The following is a 25383-nucleotide window of genomic DNA, read 5'->3' as shown; positions in this document are numbered from 1 at the left end:
CTTAAGTGAATTTTGATTGGCTGGCTCATTAAGTTAAGTTTTTGAACATTTTAATCACTAATTTTAATCTAAAGAAAGGGTAATTTTGTGTATTATCATTGGGGATGTACATCAATTTATCAGTCATTGTCTTATATTTTTAGATACCTGCCTTTTTGCAGATATAAAAATTGTGGACATAATAATATGTGCGGAAGTCAATACACACCGTATGTTATGTGTCAAATGCAAGATTTGGATTACTATTTTTTGTAGCGCAGCTACTCTATCACTAGGTGTTGTTCATACGTCTGTCAGAATATTAAAAAGATAGTTGACTGACATTTGTAGATGCATATGCATTTGTATTAGGTGTGTTCAACAAAACAAAAGTAGATAAAGTTTTGCTTTCCCTCATAGTGCCTGTTGGGCATTGAATCCACCTTCCTGCGGTGCCCCTACCCTGTTATTGATAGAATTGTCCTTGTTAGCTAGTTTGGGTCGTCATAATTAGAAAAATGTCTTTTTATTTCTTTAAGAAAACGGAAAAACTATAATAAATACAATATAATATAAAAGAAACATACATTAAAAAACTAACTTTTACATATTCTTTTCAGCAAAATTGTAAAATACTTTTGTGACTTTCTTTCCAATCCTATAAGGCGATAAATTAGGTTTTTAAACTATGGCAACACTACAACTTTCATAATATGAAAAACAGATTTAGATGTTATAAAAAAATAGGGGTTGGCCTATTTTTGAGACAGCAGGCACCGACAGTGATATATTCCAAAATTGGCGGCTGACACCAAGTTGTTCTATTCCTGAATATTAAAGCAATACTAACAGAAGCTAAGCCTAAAAATATGTATGGACAAACTAAAGTAAATTATAAAGTTCACATGACATAGATATGAAAGGAAGAAACAATAACAAGGAATTACAAATAATTGATAAAAAATGATAGAAAATCACGAAACCTTCATAAACAATAAGTCTTTTGTTATAATAAGTTGTATATTGGATGTACTTTGGAAAGGAACATTCTCACTAACAGAATAGGCAGTCTATCTCCAATAGAACCTGAGAAAATACACTTTCTTTATAGCATTACAGACTAACAGGCGGAAGGACACACACAAAAAAACTATAATTTAAACAAGGACTGAAATCAATTTTAAATTAATTTAATTGCTTTTCTGACAAAATATATACCCCTATAGGGAGGAGACATTGGGCTGAATTATGCACCAGTCCCCAAAGTTTTATATTAACGTTTTCTTCTTTGTTTGCTTAACAACCTTGGGGACTTTTATTGAATTTTAATTGGTTGGTTTATTTAGTTGTGTGTGTTCAAAAGTTTCGACCACTAATTATAATCTATTGAAGGGGTACTTTTGTGCAGCATCATTGGGGATAAACATCACCTTTAAATTTCTGAGGACCAGTGTTTCGGAGCCGTTTGATTTTGGTGCGGCTCCGGCTTCGGCTCCGACCTAAAATCAAGAAAAACTCGACATATTTTTTTCGCATAAAAAAAATATTTTTTATTTTTGACTTTTGAAGGTTTTTAAAGTTCAATTTTTGATAAAAATGGACTTTAAAAAACCAAATTATAATTTATAAAAAATCTCTTTATTTATCTAGTCCGGAGCCGGAGCAGTTTTTTAACGAAAATTACGGCTCCGGCTCCAGCAAAATATGGCGGCTCCACGGCTCCCGGCTCCGGCTCCGAAACACTGCTGAGGACAATGCTTTTTTGGATTTTTTGTGAATATCTTGTGGGTTAATCTTAAAAACATGATACTAACAAACAACATAAAATATATTTTCTACAATATCCTGCGTATAAAGTAGCTTTAAATTATTAAACTAAAATAATATTTTTTTTGCTTAACCTAACCAATGTTTTAAAACTAAATTTTATTTTTTATAAATTCTATACCTAAATGTTTTCTTCAAATAAATGCTTTTACATTTTCGTATGTACTCTCGCGCTTTGCGCTTATGTCAGGGATTATTAGGGATCTAAAGAGATAAGACAATGGCCGATAAATTGATGTACATCCCCAATAATGATACACAAAACTACCCCTTCTGTAGAGTACATTTAATGGTTGAAACGTTTGAACACTCAACACTCAAGCCGAATGTCCCCTCTCTCCTGGGGATAATGGTATTAAATAAATATTATCAATTTAATTTTCAAGGATAGATTTGTCCATTAATAGTGAAACATCAAAGCATGGATTAAAAAACAATATTAAATTGTTTTTTTTTAACAAAAAGGAACAAAATAAACTGTAATTTTCATCTGCAATATCCCTTCTTTCCCTGAAGTTAATGTTCTTGTATTTTTCCCCTAGATTTTTTTATTTAGTTATTTTGTTTACAACTTCTGTGCATTACAACAAAATTATCTGTGAAAAAATGTAGATTTTTAAAATTTTTGAATAGTGTTAGAATTATCAAAAAACAAGGACGCACAGCGGCCATATTTGCGTATATGTTCAATGATTACAAATAAAAATAATCTAAGCAAGAAATAATAACAATTGTGAATAAGAATGAAATTATAGATTAATATGTGGTCAAAGAAAAGAAAGAAACAAGGATGATAACGTCTTTAAGTAGCAAAACACAAATAAAACATGGAATAGGCGAACGAATAAAGTGGTTGATAGAACAGATTTTTAAAAATAAGGTCTTTTGAAGCAAAATTGACATAGAAACAGACAAAACAAAGTAAAGACTAGATGCGCATATGACATAGGAAACTTCTCTGAAAATCCTTATCTATAATTCATAGCAGTTAGGACTATCCTAAAAAGTGAAGCATTTTTATAATCAAGTTTTAAAATGTAAGTATGTCTACGCATTTAGCATACTGTATTAAAGTAATTTTGGGATAGGGTTACAGAATTTTTTTTTAGACTTCTAAATATTGTTGAATATTGATTGTCTTTGTCTTGATACTTTATATTTATCAATGTTCGTTTGTGTGTCTAATTTATTGAGCTTCGATTTTATGGATGTTATGTTATGGATATCATTTTTGTTTTCACTGGATGCTCGATTTTTGGCATAATCAGCAATTAAAGCGGCTTGCTGTCTAATTTAACGAATAAATAGGATACTTAATAAGTCGGTTTCTCTAGCAAATTAATTATTAGAGTAGCTTTAGTTGAAAAGTTACCAAAGCGGCTTAAAAACAGGAATTTCAAAAGATCAAGTAAAATTTTATTTTTATCAATATTGAGAATATTTTTGATAAAAAATTATGATTTTTATAATTGAATATTCCTAAACTAGGAGATTTTCTAAATTCTTAAGTTTTCAGTTGGTCCGTCTTTTTTTTATTATAGGTATGGAAATTAACAAATTGTTTATAATTTTTGGTGGTTTCCCTCAAAGTGCTTAGACGAGCACAACCCCTATATTTAGATGAATTCAAAATTACAGAGATAGTGAAAAAATTTTGTATGATGTAATTTTCAGAAAAGACATGATAGTAATATCCTATCGATTTCAAACTTTTCATTATGATTTATGTAACAGTTAGGTACAATTTAGAAAGCGTTGCAACTCTATAATCATTACAAGAAAGTCTGTATGTCCATTTAAGACATGCTGATTTTTAAATATTTGACAACATTTTTTGCATGACATGATTATCCTATTCATCTGATCTTTAGAAATTGGAATTATGATTCTTAGGACAACAAGATAAAACAAATCTATGTACAATTTCGTTTAGACTTAGAAATCAATTAAGTTCTGACCCTCTACAAGAGCTATTGTTGTTTTTCGATATTTTAATGGATGTTTTTTATCCTTGTTTAGATAAAAATGAGAAGATTACTAATTTTAATTCAATTTTGTCTCACCGCCACTGCATTTCAAAACAATGACACTGAACAAGATTTTGGTTATAGAGAAAAACGTTCATTTTACAAGTAAGTATTCTAGTGGTCTTATTGTCTATTAGCAGATATGGAACACCCCTAGAGTCCCTAAAGGGAGCGGGCGAAGTCAACCCTAAACTTCGGAGGGTTGAGGAACTATTCCCCAAAATAGCAAAATATTTTTAATTTTCTAGTCAATTAATTCATTGTTATGATAGGTTTTGTGATTTTCTTTAAAGATTTCCAAAATTGATATTACGTATATATGTATGTATTTTGTAAGGTTTAATAATTAGAAAATAAGTAACTGGATGTATGTGTGTAATGTGTATGCCATTTTAAAATTCTTTGAGAAACTTCTAAAAAACATCTAGATATTATTCTTAAGATCTGGAAAAGCACTGCAACATGAGACCTCTAGAACCTTGGAGTATCTCCCATCTAAACTAAATTATCTAGATATTATTATTAAGATCTGGAAAAGCACTGCAAAATGAGACCTCTAGAACTTTGGAGTTTTTTCCATCTAAACTAAGCTATCCAGATATTATTCTTAAGATCTGGAAAGGCATTGCAACATGAGACCTCTAGAACCTTGGAGTATCTCATATCTAAATCAAATTATCTAGATATTGATATTAAGATCTGGAAAAGCACTGCAACATGAAACCTCTAGAACCTTGGAGTATCTCCCATCTAAACTAAATTATCTAGATATTATTATTAAGATCAGAAAAGCTCTGCAGCATGAAACCTCTAGAAGCTTGGAGTATCTCCTATCTAACTAAAAGAATCTAGAAATTATCATTAAGATCTGGCAAAGCACTGCAACATGAAACCTCTAGAACCTTGGACTACCTGCTCACTGAATCTGGATATAATAAACGGGTCAGACCCTCATTTGGTGGCAACCCTGATGAGGTTAGTAAATTTTAATGTTACAAGAATTTATAGACAGCTTTCCGCAGATATTTTGTTGCCTCTAGGTGCCGATGGATTATCTTATAGTTTTTGTCTTATGATTTTTATTTTATTTCTCGTGGAAAATTGTCTGTATTACGATGTTAAACATAGTTTTCAGTACGGTTTAGAATTGGTTATTATCCATTTTCGATGCAATACTAACAATTTAATTTTGCAAACTTTTTCTAGCACTTCTATTGCCACCTATAAGATATTCAATTTTCTATATACAGAAAAGCCTTTTTTTTGTTAGAAGTCATGTTCATGCAGTTTTAGTGATGCCTGTTTATGAACCATAACATACCCCCCCCCCCCCCTCTACTAAGATGTTAGAGGAAATACTGTGTTAAATAATGTATTTTAAGATATTGTTCTAATTATAGGTTTTTGTTAATTTAGCAATCCGATCGATGGGTAAGTTTTCTTCTATTTTAAAATTAATTCAAAATGTTCAAAATTAGCGCAGCAATTTCAGACTACCGAAATCTAAAAAAATTTAAAATATCATTATTGCACAAAATAAATAAAAACCTGCCCAGATCTAAAACAATCATCCACCAGATTTTTAGTCAGGTAATTAGCGAGATCATTTTGCACAAACAAAAAGACATACAGAAATCGATATGTTGTATGTTGCACCAGAATTTAATTTACTCTGATAAAGTGATACTCGCAGCTGGCTAATATATTTCACCCCGTTTACCCCATCCCATTGCATCCCCTCCTATAAATGAGGTCCATAATAGCAAGCTAAATTGACGACAAATTTTCCCGTCAATAATTCTACGTATATCCTATTTCCATTCATACAGATATACAGAGTTTATTTTAGGAATATATTTATAGAAAAGTTCTATAATATTTATGGACAACATCCACAAAGCGAAGCTATGAAACAGTGAACAAACAAACATAAACATTTGTAGAGTATTATAGAGTTACTTCGAATATTGTACCTTGTTGTGATAGGAATCATTATTCCAAAAATCAGATTAATAGGATAATTATATAACATAAAAAAAATTTTGTCCAAAAAGTTTAAAGTCTACAAGTTTTAAATGGACGTACGGACTGTTATAGATTATAGATATTATAGATTTCTAAATCGTACTTAACCACTACAGGAGTTCCCAGCCGAGTTTGGACAATTATAAGATACTTTAATTAACGATAAGAGCTATCCGTTACGAATAGACGGACAGACCAACCCTTATTACAGAAAAACTTTACTTTTAAACATTTTTAAGTAACAAGCTTCAGATACTTTAAGAGTTTCCATTCAAATAATTTTCCCTTTCATACAAAATTTGATTCAAATATTCTCTAACAAATAGCTATACTGTTGATAAGAATACAGGTATAAGCAATGGCCCATTCCTCCTCAAAATTGAATGGCAGAAATTTAAAGGATTTTTGCATAGAATCGGGTTTGATTTTCTCATAGGCAAGACATAATTCTGACATTCTAGGGGGTAAAAAGGGGTGTTTACTTTCTCAAACTTTGTAACCCCTTATTTTACCCCTCTAAAATTTTTAAAAATACATTAGATTACCCTCTTTCAAACCTTTCAATCCTACTAAAAAAAGCTTGGACGTCCTTGTATTTTGATGTTATTTTAGGCGTGTATTTGTCAAGGACCTTCGAGAATATTTTGTACATTCTTATTGTTATAAAATTTATGAAAAGAACAATGACAAAATTTACGACGTCACTTCATTTAAATAATATTATTTAAATAATATTTTCTACATTAAATTCCTAATTTCAAGAACTAGATTGGATATATGAGGGATAGGATTAGTTGTTGTGTGAAAAGGTACATAGATTTCTAGGTGTTCTATAATTCTTAGCCTCCCTCTTTATGTCTGTAAATAACACTTACTATTGTAACTTTGGATATCATTATCTTTAAAAATACACTTTATACCTGCATTTCGATTTTGCAGCAAAAAATAAAGATTACCCATTAAGATATATAAGTTTTCCGGAATTTTAAAGTTAGGGGGAGATTTGAAATCTGCATCAAATTTTGAGGATTTTTTATAAAATTAGTTTTTTCTATAATTCTTTATCTAAAAGCGGAAATGCAATTTTAGTTAATTAATTTTGGCATCTGTGATTGGTGGATTTAAAAAATCTGCGCTCTGATTGGATGGCGTACATCATTCAACCAATAAGAGCGCAGGTAGTTTAAAATCCACCTATCCTATTGGTCAAAATTAATTAACTTAAAATGCATTTCCGCTTTTACATAAAGAATTATACAAAAATCGAATTTTATAAAAAAAATCCTTAAAATTTGATGCAGATTTCAAATCTCCCCCTAACCATAGAATTCCAGAAAACTTATATATCTTATTACCCATATCTGATCCTAATCCCTGCAAAGGGCCCTAACTCAATATAACCTAAAATACTTTTATAAACTATTAATCGAAACCCCCATCCCCCTACGTTTATTTTTATTTATTCAAATTAGATTTGTGTAGTATAATCTTAAAAAAATATTGTTTGGGTGAAAATTATTAATTTTGAATGTTTAAAGGTCCTGTGGATGAAAATAGAGAAATATTTTCTTTGGATTGTTACTTTAGACAATACTGGTTTGATAATAGACTAAGGTAGGTTATACTCTTTGGATTAATACTGGTTTGATTATAGATTAAGGTATGTTATACTCTTTGGATTATTACTTTAGACAATACTGGTTTGATAATAGACTAAGGTATGCTATACCCTTTGGATCATTACTTTAGACAATACTGGTTTGATAATAGACTAAGGTATGCTATACTCTTTGGATTATCACTTCAATATTGGTTTGATAATAGACTAAGGTATGTTATACTCTTTGGATTAATACTTTAGACAATACTGGTTTGATAATAGATTTAGGTATGATCTATACTCTTTGAATTAATACTTCAGACAATACTGGTTTGATAATAGACTAAGGTATGTTATACTCTTTGGATTATTACTTCAGACAATACTGGTTTGATAATAGGCTTAGGTATGATATACTCTTTGGATTATTACTTCTGACAATACTGGTTTCATAATAGACTAAGGTATGTTAAACTCTTTGGATTAATACTTTATCCAAAACTGTTTTGATAATAGACTAATGTATGACATACTCTTTGGGTTATTACATTCGTGGTTTGGTACAAGATTAAATTTGTTTCTACTCTAGCATATATACAGTTTTATTATGCACCTACGAATGCAAGTGGTTTTTAGTACCTTCCAGCAATGAAACTAAGTATTTCCTTTCAGAATACTCTAGTTCACTAATAATTCTTGCTTTTTTAACGAAAAAACTATGTTTTACCATCTTAAAATGAAGAAAAGTGAAAAATGCCCATTTTTGTCGAAATTTTATCAAACATTTTGTTGACTTCAAGGTGGAAGATTTAAAAATCTCAAAATTGCATTAACTATTTTTCATGTATGTTTGAATTAACACCAAGGTAGATTGGTTTACAACACCTATAACAGGAGTATTCTCATGTGAGTTAAATTTATAATTAAAATGTTTGAGTAAAAGATTTACAACTTATATCACAAAAATACAAGTTTTTAAAACAATTTCTCATAAAAAAAATTGCGAAAATCTAATTTTTTTCTGGTTTAGTGTTATAATGCCGTTTGCTGAAAATAAATGCAAAAAAATGTTTATATTCACTACAAGGAGGTGCTAAACATCCCTTGTCCTTGTTAATGCATAGTACCCTTTGTATGTATTCAATATTTTTATCTGCACATGTGTTATCATAAAATCAGAATCAAAGTTTATCAAAACAGTACAAACTTCCTATCTCGTTAACTTCAATCTAAAAGTTATACAGTCCCTTTTAATTATTTGCTTTAAAACACTTTGCGGATGTAAAAGTGTGTGGAAGTGAATGAACACAGGCAACATTATTTGCGATGAAATTTTTCGACTATATAATTTTTAGTAAGCTAACTTTATTCTAAGAAATTTAACTATTCTTAACTAACTAATTTAATTTTTTTCAAATGCTTCACTTTATACGATGGAAGAAATTGTTACAAGAATTAAATTACCCAAGAAAAGCTTTTTTATAAAATATGCGACAATTTATAGCTGACTCATAATGGTGGAAATAAAAAATTATGCCATTTCGTTACAAGATCTATAAATGTTTCAACCAATGAGATATCTTGAATGTCCCTTTAGTTTTCTCTTATTGGCTGATTTAGACAGTACGTCTCTAGGTTATCTCAATTCTAGGTACAATACCAGCGGCCTCCTTGAGCTGGCACTGAACTGGGCTTTCCTGGCAAAAATCTGGAAACCTGACACATTCTTTCTCAATGGAAAACAATCCTTCCTACATAAGATTACCGTTCCAAACAGGTATAATTCAGGGACTTTTCTTATTTTTTTATAGGTTGGTTCATTAAGTTGTGTGTACAAACGTTTCAACCTTGTAATTGTAATCTACAGAAGGGGTAATATTTGTATCATCTTTGGTGATGAACTTTACTGTTTCAGCCATTGACTTTAGAGGACCTATATAATACTTGGAGTTTAGCAGCTAGTTACTTTGTTTTGTAGGTTTGTTCGTATAACTCCAGATGGGAAGGTTAGCTATTCTCAGCGGTTGACAATTTGGGCTGCTTGTCCTATGAACCTTAGGTAACTTTTTTAACAGCGCAGCTACTCTATAACTAATTAGTATCGGAGCTATTTGAGCGGTTGTCAAATTAGCTATATTAATTTCATCAATAAAAAAATCATTAGTAGAATCGTCCTTCCAAATGAAACCATTACAGTTAGCTTCTTTTTATTGTAACTAGTTAAAATAAAAAAAATATTTATGTTTTAAATCGATTTTTAAAATAGTGCTCGCTAATAACTGATGATTATAGATAATAGCTTTACAAGAGAAAATAATAATTAAATTTTCATAAATACTTAATTGAAGTAAAAATCTATAGAAAAAATTTAAATTAAGCATTTTAATTTTAAATTATAGTAGCAAAAACGTCCGAAGAGAGGTATTATGGAATTTCTATAAATAAATATTTATATATACTGTTTCATTTATGAAATTCAGCCATTTTAAATAATAGCTATTATTTGGTTAGGTTAGGTTGAATTATGTTTCTATAGATTTAGCTAAATTTGTTGTGTAAATGATAAATTCACTAAGTGAAAAAGTCTTTGATACTTCCCAGCTATTTATTGAAATATATTTCGGTGGACATTGCACCCTCATCAGTCTAAATGACATAAATCATATTAATTTAATTTACATATTAAAAGATAGGTAAAAATAAAGAATTTTGTAGAACTATAAAGGCAGAAAATGTTGCTAAAAAAAGAAGAAAATTGTTGTGTAAACTTTTACAGATTTGAGATGTCTCATTTGTCATTCCGCTTAGCGCCTAGATGTTAGCTCAATTGGTTAAACTCATATTTTGTCACAAGCAAATTAAGTTTAACTCGAATTTTGTTGTAGAAAATTTCCGCTTGACTCCCAAACGTGCAGACTAGAGATTGGTTCCTTTAGTTATTCAGCTGAAGAATTGCATTACAAGTAAGCTTTATTTTTATCTTATATTCATTAATAAGGAAGGGACAACAATGAGCTATAAATTATCCTGGTAATAAAAGTTGTTAAAGCACACTCTCTTATTCCTTATCTAGAAGGCTTTGTTTACTTTTAATAAATTTGATTGGTTGATTCAAACTAGCAGTGGTCAAGTTATTCCAATAATTTTATTATAATCTACCGAATCGGTTTAGCAGTTGGCAAGTTATTTAGAGGAAAAACCAGACGGACGGTCTGACGAGTAGAACAGGATAGCGTCATTCCATTGTATGTGTGTCATAGATGTTGTTATTTTGATAAAAAAAATCTAACTATGAGACAAAATAGTATACATTTTTATATTAGGGCAGCTCCTCTATTCTATAAAACTGTGTTATGGTATTACATATAATATGACTATCTGACTTTCATTCGTTTTTCATTGACAATTTCTGGGGAGGGGGGGGGGGTTCTCACACCCCCCTTCTTATTTTAAAATTCAAATTAAAAACAAGGGGGTTAGAACTTCATGTGGAAATGTTTTACTTTAGGTTAGGGTAGGTTTTAATGGCCAAAGGGTAGCCAGGTAGGTTTGGGAAACCACAGTTATAGGCCCTGTAGGGTTACAGCCACCCTTCAGGAGTTTCAAAATAAGAGGGGGTTTTCTGTGCTCACCATATACTTTTAGGGAAAGCACCGATTTATTAATTATGAAAATAGCTCCTGCTGTCTAACTTTTAAGACAGTTGTCTATCAAAAATGATAAACTTTTATTATTAACTTTAACTTTTATCTTCATTTTTTAGTAGACAAACTACTTAACAAGTCTTACGTGTATGTCTGAATGTATTTTGGTTGTTTGGTAATGCTCGTGACGTTAGGATGACGCGATACTTATTTTTTTTTACTCATTTGGGGGGGGGGAGACCATATAATGGATATAAAATTAACGTTGATATAATTACAGGGGAAAACTTTACGTAAAATTAGGTTGCTAACATGAAACTCATTTATTGGTGAATTCTTTAATTCAGTGGGATGGCAGGATATAGGGTAAAAGGGGGTGGATGGGGGGTACCGCTGAGAGTTTCACTTTTTTAGAGAACATCCAATAATTTAATATATCCATTGATCTTATACACGTGTACACTCAGTAAAGGGGAAAAGAGAAAAGAATAAAAATACTAGAATAAAACTACTTATTATAATTGTTCTTGTTATGTGGGATGTGTATAATTCAATATTCATAATTAATTCATTATTATCAAATTATTTCTTTGTCTTTCCTTATTCTTCATTAAAGGCCTCTAGGGGCAATTTAAAGAGGAAGGGAAGTGGGGAGGAATCAAAGTAATTATTCAAGACTATTAGTCATACTCTATCTATCTATCTATTTATCTTTTATCTGTCTGTCTATTTTTATTGTTTAGATGGCAGAAAGATCCTTTATCAATTGATAAGGTAAATAGATTGTTTGTTTTTTAGAAGATGCTTTGCATATTTTATAAAGCTTTGGTTTCCTAACAACCTAACAACCTTGGGGACCTTGATTGAATTTGGATAGGTTCATTTATATGAGAGTCCAAACGTTTAAACCACTAATTATTATCTACTGAAGGAGTAATTTTGTGTATCATTGGGTATGCACATAAATTTATCGGCTATTGTTTTATCCCCTTAAATCCCTGCCCTCTCTCTCTCTCTCTCTCTCTCTCTCTTTTCTACTTTTTTCTGCATTCCATCCTTTGCATGTATTCTTCCTTTATCTTTTCCCCTTTTTTCCTTTTGTTTGTCGTTTCGCTACTTCTTTTAAAATCTGCGACTCTGGCTAAATACACAGCATACGCTCGTCGTCGGGGAGGTAATGGGTTCAAATCTCAGCTCAACACCGCGTCATAACTAAAAATATTTATATGTTCCTCCTGCTGCTATGTCAGGTGCGTGATATTAATAGTGGGGAAAATGCCTGGGTTATCCTTGGTTGTTAGACCTGACGTTAGAGTGTCATGGACAGAATCATATGAGGTACATTTATATCAACTATATGAAAGAGATTGATACTGAACAACTCAATGCTCAGATAAGATTATCTAAATGCTGTTTTAATTAATTAGGACGTTTCACTAGCTCAATTTCACCTGGCACATTGGTCTATTTCTAAGAATATTGGACACTCTGGACTTAGAACAAGGTATTAAAAGAATTGAAGCTTCACAAAGTGTCTCAAAAATCAGCCATGTAACGTCATAAAAATAAGGGATTATCCATCCTGTTTTTAGAGGTTTTCTTTCCCACTTCTCCTCTCATCCATCATTTTTTGACGTTACATGGCTGATGCATTTTTATGCATTTTATATAGCTTCAGAGAATTTAAACTTTTCCTTAAAACAGAATAAATTTATTTTAAATGTAATATTACTAGCTACTTCGCCTCTGGCATGAAGGGGCCAGAGAAAGGTGGGTAATAAATAGCTTTAAACCATTCCAATAAATTTATAAAGCTTCTCTGTAAGTATCAACAGACAAGACCATAAATTTATAAGATCTTAAGCTTCAGAAAACTGCGCCTCTTGCATATGGGGATTCAAAGAGGTAAAAAGGAAACAGAAAAATAGCTTAAAACCATCCCAAGGGAAAGATATAAAATTAAATTAAACCATACCATGACCTATGTTAAGCTTCCCGTGAAGAGAAAACTCAATCAAATTTATAATTAAAGAAAATTTAATCTAACTAATAAATTTAATCAACTTTGGGGACTTGTGTGAATGAATTTTGATTGGTTGGCGCATTAAGTTAAGTGTTCAAACGTTACAACCACTAATTTTAATCTACATAATGGGAATTTTGTGTATTAACATTTGGGATGTACACAAATTTATCGACCATTGTCTTATCCCTTTAGATCCCTGGTTATTTTGTTATTGTTACGCTGTATATTACAATGTTTGTCCCTGTTAAGATATGGATTAAGAAATGACTCGACAGTGGCCATTGACTTCTATTTTGAACGACAAACTGGATTTTTTCTTTTACAGGTAAAAACAAAACTAGGATGTAATTTTCCATAGAATTTTTTTAAATTAATTCTTCATTGAATCATTTTCATAGAGTAAAGAATTTCGCGTTTAAGTGTTATAGTACTAAGTTTTGATGGAGCTGCAACAAATTTGATTTTAAGCTGTTGATTGTAAAAAATGACGACTTCGCTATGTATGAAGATTTGGCAGCCAGTTTGACGTCTATTACTGCTGTTTATTTTTCAAAAGCATTTTGACTGCAAAGTGCTTACTTGCAGGCGGCTGTCTGCAGATTGTCTAAAATAGGACTGCCTGATGCAACCGCAACGCTAGTAAATATTTTATTTTTGTAGCTGCCGAGCTGCGGCCCATTCAATTAAGTTACAAGTCTTTTGGGAAATGTGTTCAAATAAAGGATTGGTTTTCTGTTGGATGTTTCTTTATCATTATTAGACTTACAGACAGACAATTTTAGTTATAGAGAAACATAACCATTATAAATTTGGGTCATAATAAAAAAGATTTTATAAAAAAAATTATTAAGACAAAAGAACAAATATCTATTGTTTTAAAATATTTTTTTATTTTTTTAATTGTTTATTTCTAATAAAAGGCGTAGTTTCTAGAACTTAACAAGGATGACAACAATCATAAAAGTGAAGCTTATCAAAAAATTTAATATGCATAATTTAGTATAAATTCAACCCAAAATTATTTAACATTGTACCTTTACTCCCAAGAAATCATTCTTCCAAAAAAATTAAGTGTTATCAAACTTTCTTAAATGTACCTAATTGTTTCAGGAATTATCATATCAAGTTTGAAATGGATAAAACATTTCATATTCAATTTAACTATAAAAGCTTTATGTTACGGACGGACAAGCCCTCAATGAAGAAAAGATTCACTTTTAAAAATCTAAATACATTGTACAGAAAATCAAAATAGTTTTATAATCTAAAAATATTATCATAGAAATAAACTATAATTAATTTTTATATATTTGTGACTATGCCCCTAGAGGCATAGAGGGGCAATTGAGGAAAGGAGGGAAAAGGTCGACCCTCCACATTTTTAGTTTCAAAATTAATGTTTTTGGGGGGTATTTTTTCCCAGGGGTGATTTCTCTTGAGGTGAAGAAACCCTTCCCTGAAATAAATGTAAATCTTACCTGAACCACACTAGATTTTTCACTATAAAGCATATCAATATCGGTGCAGCAGTTAGCGAAATCCTTCGGTACCAAATTTTAGTTGTGAGAATCATTATCAATATGAAATTATGTTTTTTAAGATTTACACTCCGCTGACTTTGATTGTGTTTTGTTCTTGGGTATCTTTCTGGCTCGTCAAAACGGAAAAGGTCAAGTAGATTTTATTTTTAATTTATTTATATTAATATTTACAGTACTAAACAAAGACATCCAAGCTTTTATATTTTTGGGGGTAAAAAAGTTAAAAAGGGTGGCTAATTTTTTTTATGTAAGGCTATAAAATCTTGGTGAGAAGCGCAAAACAAAGTTTTTATGTAGGTTTCTGAGATTGGGGGTAAATATTTTATTGAGTAAAAAAAATTATTTCCAAAAAAATCGAGGTAAAAAGATGTTTACTAATCTAGGGTGGAGAGGTACCTGCCAGAACAGCGCTGGGTACTACAACTCATACTAACTTAACCTATTCCAGGGTGGAGAGGTACCTGCCAGAACAGCGCTGGGCGCCACAACAGTGCTCTCTGTTGTTAACCTGGGCTTTGGTGGCAAATCTAAACCTAAGGTATGAGTATAAAAAGTGCTTCACCACTAGCCTCTAAGGGAGTACTGGAGAGGTCAGTTAAATGGTATAAAACCGACCTGAGATATCTATAAACTTAAAACTTTATATTATTCACTTCTGAAACACTATAGACTTAGGAAAGAGAGGAGTATTGATTAATTATATCTTTTCTGTTTTTACCAATCTCTACAAAGTAAGAATAGATGTATCTATTTCTTTTTTAGGACTTTCAATTTACCACCTATGTAAAAATATCAAAATTAAATAACTTAACTATTAAAATAAATAACTTAATTGGTAGAGTTTTATTTTATCTTGTTGTTGCTGTGTTACTTATGTACACAATTGTCCTAATATCATATTTTTACTTTAATTAGGTTGGGTATTCCACAGCCTTGGATATTTATATTATCCTGTGCTTTGCCTCTGTTTTCTTTGCTCTAGTGGAGTTTGCCTGTATCAACTTTATAGATACTTTTATTAAGCGGTTCAGGTAAGCTTTAGTTGCATGGGTATACAATACTGTCTACCTAAACAAAACCTTATAAAAATACGGGGAATGGACAGTGATTTAAATCAAGATTTATTAAAAGTAAAAACATAATTTTATTCAATAATTTTGGGTACCAGTATCATTTACAATCCAATGTCTTCTTTCCTGCAAGAAGAGAACATTTTAGAGAAATAAGAATATAGTAAAGGATGATAAGCTTTATTGAACTCGCTTTGTGCTTTTAAATGTAACACGAATGGATGCAGAATATAGGTGGATATTATGACAGGGGAAAATTGTCGTAAACTTAGGTTGCAATTTCCCCTGTTATTTGTTGGTCCGTTCGTTAATCCAGTCGGATGGGAGTGGAGGGTGTAAAAGGGGTGGAGGGGGAGCGATATTTGAGCCCACTACAAGTTTTACTTTATTAGAGTACATGAAAATCTGGTGTAAAATCCAAGTAGTAATAAATCCATTGTAACATGTCATAGGATTTGGGAAGATGAGCAATTGCAGAAGAAAGAAAAATTAGAAAAGGCAGAAACAGAGGTTTGATCAATTTTATTTCTCTATAATCAAGTTTTTAAAATGTCCTTAAACAGCATCCTATTTTCAAGCAGTTTAGCAACAAATTTACTTAACCCTTACAAATCAGGGGGGGGGAGGCTAATTCACCCCCCCCCCTCTAGTTTTTTCAATGTCATTTTTTTTGTAGGTAAGATAGAGAGCTGTGACTTCATGACTTTTTAAGTTTAGTAATTATACGTCGGCAAGAGTTGATTTTATAAGGATATCTGGTCTGTGTCGGTCGTGGTGTCCGGTCAAAGGCGGTTAGATAGCACCAAAATTAAAAAAAAATTCTAAGTAAATCTTAATTTCTACATTATGACTGTTGTGTATAAGGTAGAGGCCTAAACTTTTTTTTTTGGTGAATACTTAGATATCAATGAACATCTGAGAGAAGTAGTTTTATGACCGATTGACCGTTTGACCGCTCCCTGACCGATTTTATGGCCTATTTTTTGTCCATCTTTTACTATAGACATATATCATGAATATCGTGGTTTCTATTACAGCTAGAAACCTATAATTTTTCTATTCCTACCTGTAATTTTGCCGTTTGTAAGCTGCCGAATTTCAAAACAGCTCTAGACCAGCCAAATTTTTTATCTAGTCTTTTATTGTGATAAGAAACAGATAAAAATGTTAAGTAATTTTCTCTAAAAATACATATGAACCACCAGAAAAAAATTTTACGTCTCTATCTGTAACAGTGCCGAGATAGAGGGGGGGGGGGCTAAATTACATCCCCCCCCCCCCCATCTATTAAGGTGGGAATTGGGGCCCGATCTGTAAGGGTTAATATTTAGTTTAACTTATATTTTTTATTTTCTGCTTCTTTAGTTCTGACACTCGATCTACACTTGTTTATGTTCGTTTATCCTACCATTTCAAATTTAAATTTTTTTGGATGTAGCCTTATTTTTTTCTGTTTTTTAGAATGTAGAGAAAGACGAACCTGAATTGGAAAATCAAAATATTCTAACATATTGCAGGAAAACAGATAAAAAATAAAAATCAACATGTTTTAAACGGACTCAAGGACATTCTGGTTACGATTATAGAGTTGCTACGTTTCTTAAATCTTAAATCTGTTATAGGAATCAAAGAGTTAAACGTTCCAGAAGAACGGACTAAAACCCTAATTATAGAAAGCTTGATTTTTTTTTAAACTTGTAAAAATTTCTTTATTGAACAAATATAAAATACAATAAAAATATAATTTTCTAAATTTTCATCCGATGTAAACAAAATCATTTTAGAAATAGAAGACATTTTGCAAAAATTAAATTCGATTTCATTTTTTAAATATTTTCAATTTTTAGTAGTATGAAGTTTGAATTTATGGAATCCAAAAATAGTTTTATCAAATATTTGAAATAAATTTTGTATATTTATAGACAAGAAAGGTTTTAAATCATATTCGCGATTCAAGGTTATGATAAAATATTTTAAGTTGTCTGGATGTTTTGAGAAGTACAGCTTCTTTTCTTAGGTACGTCTGTCTGTTCGTTTGTCCCATCTATCAGACGTAGAAGTCTCTTAATAGTTTTTAACAGATTTACATTCTTGAAATTTTATTCTTTAAGATTAATTTTTTTAGCATAAATTATAAAAATGGAAGGATAGTTTTTTCTACGTGTAATCTAACCCCTCTGGGTGGCCACTGTCCTGTACCCTAACCCATCCTGACCTAAAGTAAAGAACAAACACACAAAAAGTAACCTCTCCTATTTACTTAGTACTATGCTCGACTGGTAATTTGAAGGAAATGCTAAAAAAAATTTTTGACTTTTCTAGATGCTTTGTAGAAACGTATTTTGCTGCGCTGCTTATGGATACAATTATTTTTGTCTTTATTAAAATTACATATTTCTTTTCAAATATTTTAACTTCAATAATTTAAAATTTTAGCTGTTTTTTTATTAGTTATGAGGACCAAGTGAAACATGGTAAGAAAATATACAAAAAAAATATCTTGAAATCAGAAGAAATAGGTCCCACAGCTTACAAGTTCATACTTAGCGGACATATAAACATACAGACACACATCTTGTTACTTAATTCAATTGAATAATCTGTATAAAAGTTAAAATAAATCAATTCCAGTTTTCAGGTTTACTTTTAATCTATTATTTTTCATTAAAATAACCGCGGAAAGATGTCTATAATACGATGCGATAAATAACTATTATAATATTAATTCTATGTAGTTACTACTAGAATTTTTAAAAATATTTACCTGGAATTTGGATGGCTTCTGTCTATAACTGCCAATGTTGATAGATCCAAAAATAATTTTCACGAAAAGTTGAAAATTTGTGCCATTTGAAAAGTCAGATTTTAAATTATATCTTTCACACTGTAAAATATATTTAGGGAGATATATTAAATCCCCCACCCACCACCCACCCCTCCCGGAATAGGGTTAAACAAAGTATAATTGTTCATGCTTTTTCATTTGAAATTTTGGATATTATTTACTTTGCAGATATTGACTTGGTTTGCTGTGAAGAAGGTAATATGAAAATACAGAGCCCAGGTATTTGAAAGTGTTGGACAAAATAACCCCTTATATTGTCTAATATTAATGGTGGAAAAGTTTGGACACTTAAGGTTTGTGGCAACCAATCAAATAAGATTTTTAAACATTTTGGTTACCAGTAAGGAATGAAGAGGACATTAGGCTGTAAATAACACTGGTACCCAAAGTTTTATAACATTAATAATGTTATCTTATTCTTTGCTTCAACAAGGATGACAACATCCATAAAAGCGAAGCACTGAAACGGTAGGACAAACGAGCATTAACATTTTTGTATAGTGTCAGAACTGAATAATCAGAATATAAATGTATAAGAGTCGAACCAAAATTGAAAGTAAATTTGTTGAAAAACTGCTGGATACAGGATAATGTTTATGGACATACTTACATTTTTAGGACTTGATTATAGAGTTGCTTCGCTTATAACATTATACTTTGTTGTCCCAGGAATTAATATACCAAAAATCAGATCAATCGGATCATTAGATCACATGAAAATTTGTTGTTAAAAAAGTAAAAAAATCGACATGTTTAAAATGGACGTACGGACATTCTGGTAATGATTATAGAGTTGCTACGCTTTCTAAATCGTACCTAACTACTAAAGGAATCACCATGCAAAGTTTGAAATCAATAGGACAATTCTAACATGCCTAAATTAAATAAAAAAGCTATCCGTTATGGACGGACGGACCGACCCTAATTATTGAAAAGCTTCGCTTTTAAACACTACTCAAATTTTGATTAATTGATTCCAAACTAGAAGTATCCAAACATTTCAACCAATAATTGTAATCAACACAAGGGGTATTTTATTTTAATAATTAAGGTTAGTTATCCATTTATCATCCATTGTCTTATCCCTTAAGATCCCTGTATAAAATGATCTGATATTTCTCTTCTTTTAAATTATCATGTATCAAAATATTAATTTCTTGTAAACCGTATATGTTTAAAGAAAACAATTTTGGTAAATTAAATTAATTCCTACGAAGTTGAATAGGAAAATAGCGGGAAAAATAAATTGAGTTCGGACCTGTGTTATTCAAAGATTCGACAGAAATTTTGTAAAATAAGAAAATACAAAAAAAATATAATTTTAGTTTTGGTTATATTTATATAGAATTTTATTTTAAGTTATTTGGAGGGTGAAAAAAATTTAAATGGAAGAATATAAAAATATTTTTCGATTTAACATTAATATGATTATGAATATATCAAAAGATTTTTGCTTGAAAATATTTCAAAGAAGTTTAATATTAATCAGGGGAGGGTGAGGACACAGAACTGTAAATTATTATGGTACCCAAAGTTTTATTATCTTTCTCTCTCATTGGATAATTTGTTTATACATCAATTTATTGTCCATTGTCTAATCAGTCAAGAGCCAAGGTAATATTTAATGATAGGTCAATTAAAAGATGCTAACTTAAACATGAGAATTAACTAAAGTTATAAGATTGCTTCGAATAGAAGATTTTTAGTAGCGAAGCTACTCTATAATTCACTTTGTCCGTCCGTCAGTCAGTCCGTCCGTCCGTCAGTCAGTCCGTCCGTAACGCTATGGGGGAAATGGGATTTACTCAGCTCCTATAAAAGATAGAATGCTGAAATTTTTTGACAACATTCCCATCATTAAGGAGCACAATTGACTATAAAACATCATTGGCGTTCGGACCGATTTTTAGCAGGTTTTAGGCTATTTTTATATTTTTCACATTTTTCTCCATATCTTCAGTGTTTATGGTCCGATTTTCAAAATTTTTTCAGTTACAGATATCAAAATTAAATTTCCCGTCGTTTAAAGGAACAACCATGAAGGCCAGACTGCCTTTTTAGCAGGTTTTAGGCTATTTTTATATTTTTCACATTTTTCTCCATAATTTCAGTGTTTATGGTCCGATTTTCAAAATTTTTTCAGTTATAGATATCAAAATTATATTTCCCGTCTTTTAAAGAAAACAATCATGACGGCCAGACTGCCTTTTTAGCAGGTTTTAGGCTGTTTTTTTATATATTTAACATTTTTCTCCATATCTTCAGTGTTTATAGTCCGATTTTCAAAATTTTTCAGTTATAGATATCAAAATTAAATTTCCCGTCTTTTAAACAAAATAACCATGACGGCCAGACTGCCTTTTTGGCAGGTTTTAGGCTATTTTTATATATTTAACACTTTTTTCCATATCTTCAGTGTATATGGTCTGATTTTCCAAATTTTTTAAGTTAAGGATTTAAAAATTAAATTTTTTGTCGTTTCAATAAAACAGCCATGACGGCCAGACTGCCTTTTATCAGGTTTTTGGCTATTTTTATATGTTTTACATATTTCCCCATATCTTTATTTATTTTGATGCAATTTTCAAACTTTTATGGTATTTCAGTATCAAAATAATTTTTCCCATTGTTATGAGCATCTTTAATATAATTTACTTTGACAATCGTCATCATGCAAAATAAAACAAGGTTTCATGTTTATTTTATCCAATAAATCTATTCTTGATTTTAGTAAAAACCTTTTAGATCTACCTGTATATTCCCATCGACGATTTTTTGTGCTTCGCTACTTATGGATGTTGTCATCCTTGTTTACTATATATTTACTATGGCTATTCTATATCATGTCATATTACAGATAATCTAACGAAAAATAAAATCAGATAATAAACCCTTGTTTGGTTAGGCCAGGCCATTGGCCTTTAAGGGCCAATAAAACTGAATTTAATCCTATAATTTTTCTTTAGAATTGGATTGTCTGGCTCCAGTGGCCAAATCTGAATGTGTGTCCACTGTTTCTACACAGGTATCAAAATTAAAAGTCACAAGATATGACTGTGTCCGTGAAGCTCTGTAAATGACCAGGAAAGTCTTTTAATTAACTTAGGGGGAAATAACTAAACCCTCCCGGGAAAATTGTCTATTTTAAAAGCAGAGGGTCGATTTCCTTGGTTAAAAGCACTTAGAATAAAGCTATTACACTTAACGTCTTTTGTGACCAAGAGGTAAGGAGTTTAGGGGGAAAACTGAACACTAACTGAGATTTTAAATATCTTTATATTATAAATTGAGCTTTGCTTTTTATGTATAGTTTTATACTTATCTGTTATTTAAATATATACATGTAATTACTTGGATATTGCACCATATTTTAGCCTACTCTAATATATGAAATGGTGTTCCTTTCAGATGGCTTATATAGGTATACCCTACATCGACCCCATATATTCCATCACTCTCCTCCTACTGGAGGAACGAACTGACCAATAAATAAGAATTGTAGCAACCTAAAATGACGACAAAATTTCCCCTGTCACAATATCCACGTATAATATAACTATTGTTATTGATGAGGACGCCTGTGTTTCAACCGAGGACGAAGATTTTGAAGATGTAGAGGACGAAACAGAGAAGATCACAATGTATTCTGAATATCTTACAAAGGAAGCTTTTTATAGTGCCTGACAAATGACTTCACTCTGGCCTACCATTGGTCAATCAAAATGTATACTGGCCTGCCATTGGTAATTTTGTCTGTGTATTAGCCTATTATTTGTCATTTGTATTGTATGACGTCATTTTTATAGGCACTATAAAGAGCTGCTTACAAAGGTGATGGAGTGTATTGACCAAACAGCTGACTCAGTTCTTCAGAGGATTTTTAGGTATATTATTTTCCAGTATGGCTTCGAAACCGATCAATATCCGCTGGATTAGAACTGGTTTTAAGCCATACTGTAAAATCATAAACTCATGTATAGAAGCGTATTACAGACAATTTTCCACAAATATTAATATCTAAACTAGTTTTGTTGGCAAATCTAGTGTTTCTATAATGCTCAGTCTGTTTAATTAATGTTTATTAATGATTTATATTCTTTTCCTAAAATTATGCATCGAGCATAGACTCCCCCCCCCCCCTTTATAAATTGTAAACTTTTAAAGTAGTTTTTTTTATTTATGCCTTACCCCCCTGGGGGTGGGGGGTGAGCTAACTTTTTAATTTTTTCTACGCATTATGACTTTTTTATTCTTAATAAATGTAATGAAGGTTTAAAAAGAAAAATATTTTTTAACAATTTATTCATGGATTTATAATGGAATATTTATTAAACATAATTTTTTAGGAAATATTCTCCAGATATTGTGAATATGTACATCTACACTAACACACTAGGTGATAGTTATTTATCCCATCGTATTATAGACAGCTTTCCGCGGAAATTAAAATGAAAATTATAAGATTAAAACCAGTATTTTGAGCTCCGAGGGGCCAAAGTCCCTGGCTAAAAAAGCTTGTATTGAATTTATGATTTTTTACATTTGTGAAAACTGTCTGTAATACGATGCTATGCATGCTTTTTCAGTATGGCTGAGAACCGGTTCTAATCCAGAGGATATAAATCGGTTTCGAAGCCATACTGGACGAACCAGCGGATTCGTAATACTGGAATACTTTCTTCCAGTATTACGAATCCGCTGGTTTATGTAGAACCGGTTATTAACCATACTGAAAAATCATGTATCGTATAGAATTAAAGACAATTTTCTATGTACAATGAAATAAAAATCATTAAATAAATCCCTGTTATAACAGGAATGATCACTTTAATATGAATTAGGAGGATATACCATGTTTGATTTGATATCAAATAAAATGTTTAAAAGGAATGGAAGGACTTGCTTGTAAAAATCAACAAGGATGACAACATCCATAAAAGCGAAGCACTGAAACGGTAGGACAAACGGACATTAACACTTGTCTAGTGTCTGAACTGAATAATCAGAATATAAAAGTATCGAAAGAGTCGAATCAAAATTGTAAGTAAATTTGTTGAAAAACTGCTTGATACAGGATAATGTTTTGGACATACTTACATTTTTAGGACTTGATTATAGAGTTGCTTTGCTTATACTATTGTTCTTTGTTGTCCCAGGAATCAATATACCAAAAGTCAGATCAAACGGATAATTAGATCACATAAAATTTTTTTGTTAAAAAAGTAGAAAAATCAACATGTTTAAAATGGACATACGGACATTCTGGTAATGATTATAGAGTTGCTACGCTTTCTAAATCGTACCTAACTACTACAGGAATCATCATGCAAAGTTTGAAATCGATAGGACAATTCTAACATGCCTAAATTAACGAATAAAAGCTATCTATCTCGGACGGACGGACGGACCGACCCTAATTATAGAAAAGCTTCGCAATCGAATTCAATATTGTATTCTTTACGCAAGGGTTTAAATCGATAGGTTGATTTTATCCGCCTAAAATTATGATAAATAAATTAATTTCCTTTCCAAAAATTGATTAGAATACCTACCAATAAAAAATTCAAAGAATTACGACACATACATAATATGTTCCCAAATGTTAAAGTTTTTAAATTTTCCATCTTTAATTTGTGAAAATTAAACATATTTAACAATTTTAGGAAAATTGAATCAATATTTATGAAAGAATTTTTTAATTTATCAAATATTTTGAAATTAAATATTATGATTTTGGTATAAGTTAAGAACAATTAGTTGCAACTGACTAAAATTTGGCAGAATATCAAAACTCGTATTAATTTTATGTTTTTTTTTATTTTAATATTCGTAAAAATTGTCTGAAATACGATGCTAAACGTGATTTTTAAGTTTGGACGAGAACTGGTTCTAATCCAGTGGATATTAAGCGTATGAGAGTGCGTCAAGGGGGGAAGGGAGTACAAAAATATTTCCAAAAAGTGGTGTTTACGGCACCCCAAAACTTTTTTGGGGTGAGTTAAACATCCCCTATTAACTTTTTTGGGATGAAGTAAACATCCCCCCCCCTTCTTGGATGTCCTTGCATGTATTTACTATGAAATCAGTGAATATTTTAGATGTAATCTACAGTATTGATGAATGGGCTAGAAAACATGGGGGGGCATAGACGTCCAAGGGGGGGGGGGGTAATGGGGCGATTACCCCCCCCCCCCCAACTAATTACCCCCCACTTAAAAAAAATTTTACCCCCCCCCCCAAAAAATAAAAAGCTTGGACGCCCCTGGGGGGGGGGGTATTGAAAACACCCCCTTTGAGAAGTCCTAAATTTACATGTATTTACTATGAAATCAGTGAATAACTATATATTTATATTTTAGATGTTATCTACAGTATTGATGAGTGGGCTAGAAAACTGTTCCCCCTGGTTTTTATCTGCATTCAATTAATATATTGGTCGTCTTACATTTATATTTTTTAACTTTGGAATTGTTAGACATGTATATTTTTCTCTCTTACTAACAGGTATTGAGGGTACATTGGATTATATGGGTACCAAAAGTTTTATTAGTCTACTTTAACTTTGGGTACCTATTCAAAATCATTTGAGTTAGGTCAAACTAGAAGTGTCCAAACATTTCCACTTATAATTTTACAATAGAATTTTGACTATAATCATTTGGGATCTAAATTAAATTATCATTTATTGTCTTATTCTGTAAATCCTTGATTATTAACCAATTACTCGTAGAATTATTGGCCAGTATTTAAAGCTATTCTTCGATTGCCGTTTTACCTTTTTCTAATTGCACAAAAGCAA

General features: G+C 30.9%; 1 protein-coding gene across 1 annotated transcript; it reads left to right on the top strand.

Annotated features, from left to right (window-relative positions):
• The first annotated feature begins 3822 nt into the window (after window positions 1-3822).
• LOC145322751 (gamma-aminobutyric acid receptor subunit alpha-6-like) lies at window positions 3823-25380 on the top strand. The gene is made up of 22 exons (XM_080164999.1): window positions 3823-3938; window positions 4700-4808; window positions 5234-5264; window positions 7397-7472; window positions 9110-9235; window positions 9437-9517; window positions 10344-10421; window positions 11846-11876; window positions 12530-12606; window positions 13378-13453; window positions 14729-14797; window positions 15118-15207; window positions 15585-15700; window positions 16192-16249; window positions 17201-17256; window positions 18191-18213; window positions 18753-18803; window positions 21551-21609; window positions 22158-22248; window positions 22417-22468; window positions 22931-22980; window positions 24944-25380. The coding sequence occupies exons 1-22, from the start codon at window positions 3832-3834 to the stop codon at window positions 25042-25044; spliced, it is 1608 nt and encodes a 535-aa protein (XP_080021125.1). The 5' UTR covers window positions 3823-3831; the 3' UTR covers window positions 25045-25380.
• The last annotated feature ends 3 nt before the right edge of the window (window positions 25381-25383 follow it).

Source organism: Acartia tonsa, chromosome 6 (genome assembly GCF_053477335.1).
Source record: "Acartia tonsa isolate MP-2025a chromosome 6, ASM5347733v1, whole genome shotgun sequence".
Classification (NCBI taxonomy): domain Eukaryota; kingdom Metazoa; phylum Arthropoda; class Copepoda; order Calanoida; family Acartiidae; genus Acartia; species Acartia tonsa.
Note: the sequence above shows the minus strand (reverse complement) of the source record. Positions and strands in the feature narration are given on the sequence as shown.

Bases quoted from the DNA above. Each gene is read 5' to 3' on its own strand.
- LOC145322751 (XM_080164999.1), top strand. From the start codon at position 3,832: ATGAGAAGATTACTAATTTTAATTCAATTTTGTCTCACCGCCACTGCA. The intron at 3,939-4,699 runs GTAAGTATTCTA...ATTATCATTAAG, and splicing joins GAAAAACGTTCATTTTACAA to ATCTGGCAAAGCACTGCAAC. The intron at 12,607-13,377 runs GTATTAAAAGAA...GTCCCTGTTAAG, and splicing joins CACTCTGGACTTAGAACAAG to ATATGGATTAAGAAATGACT.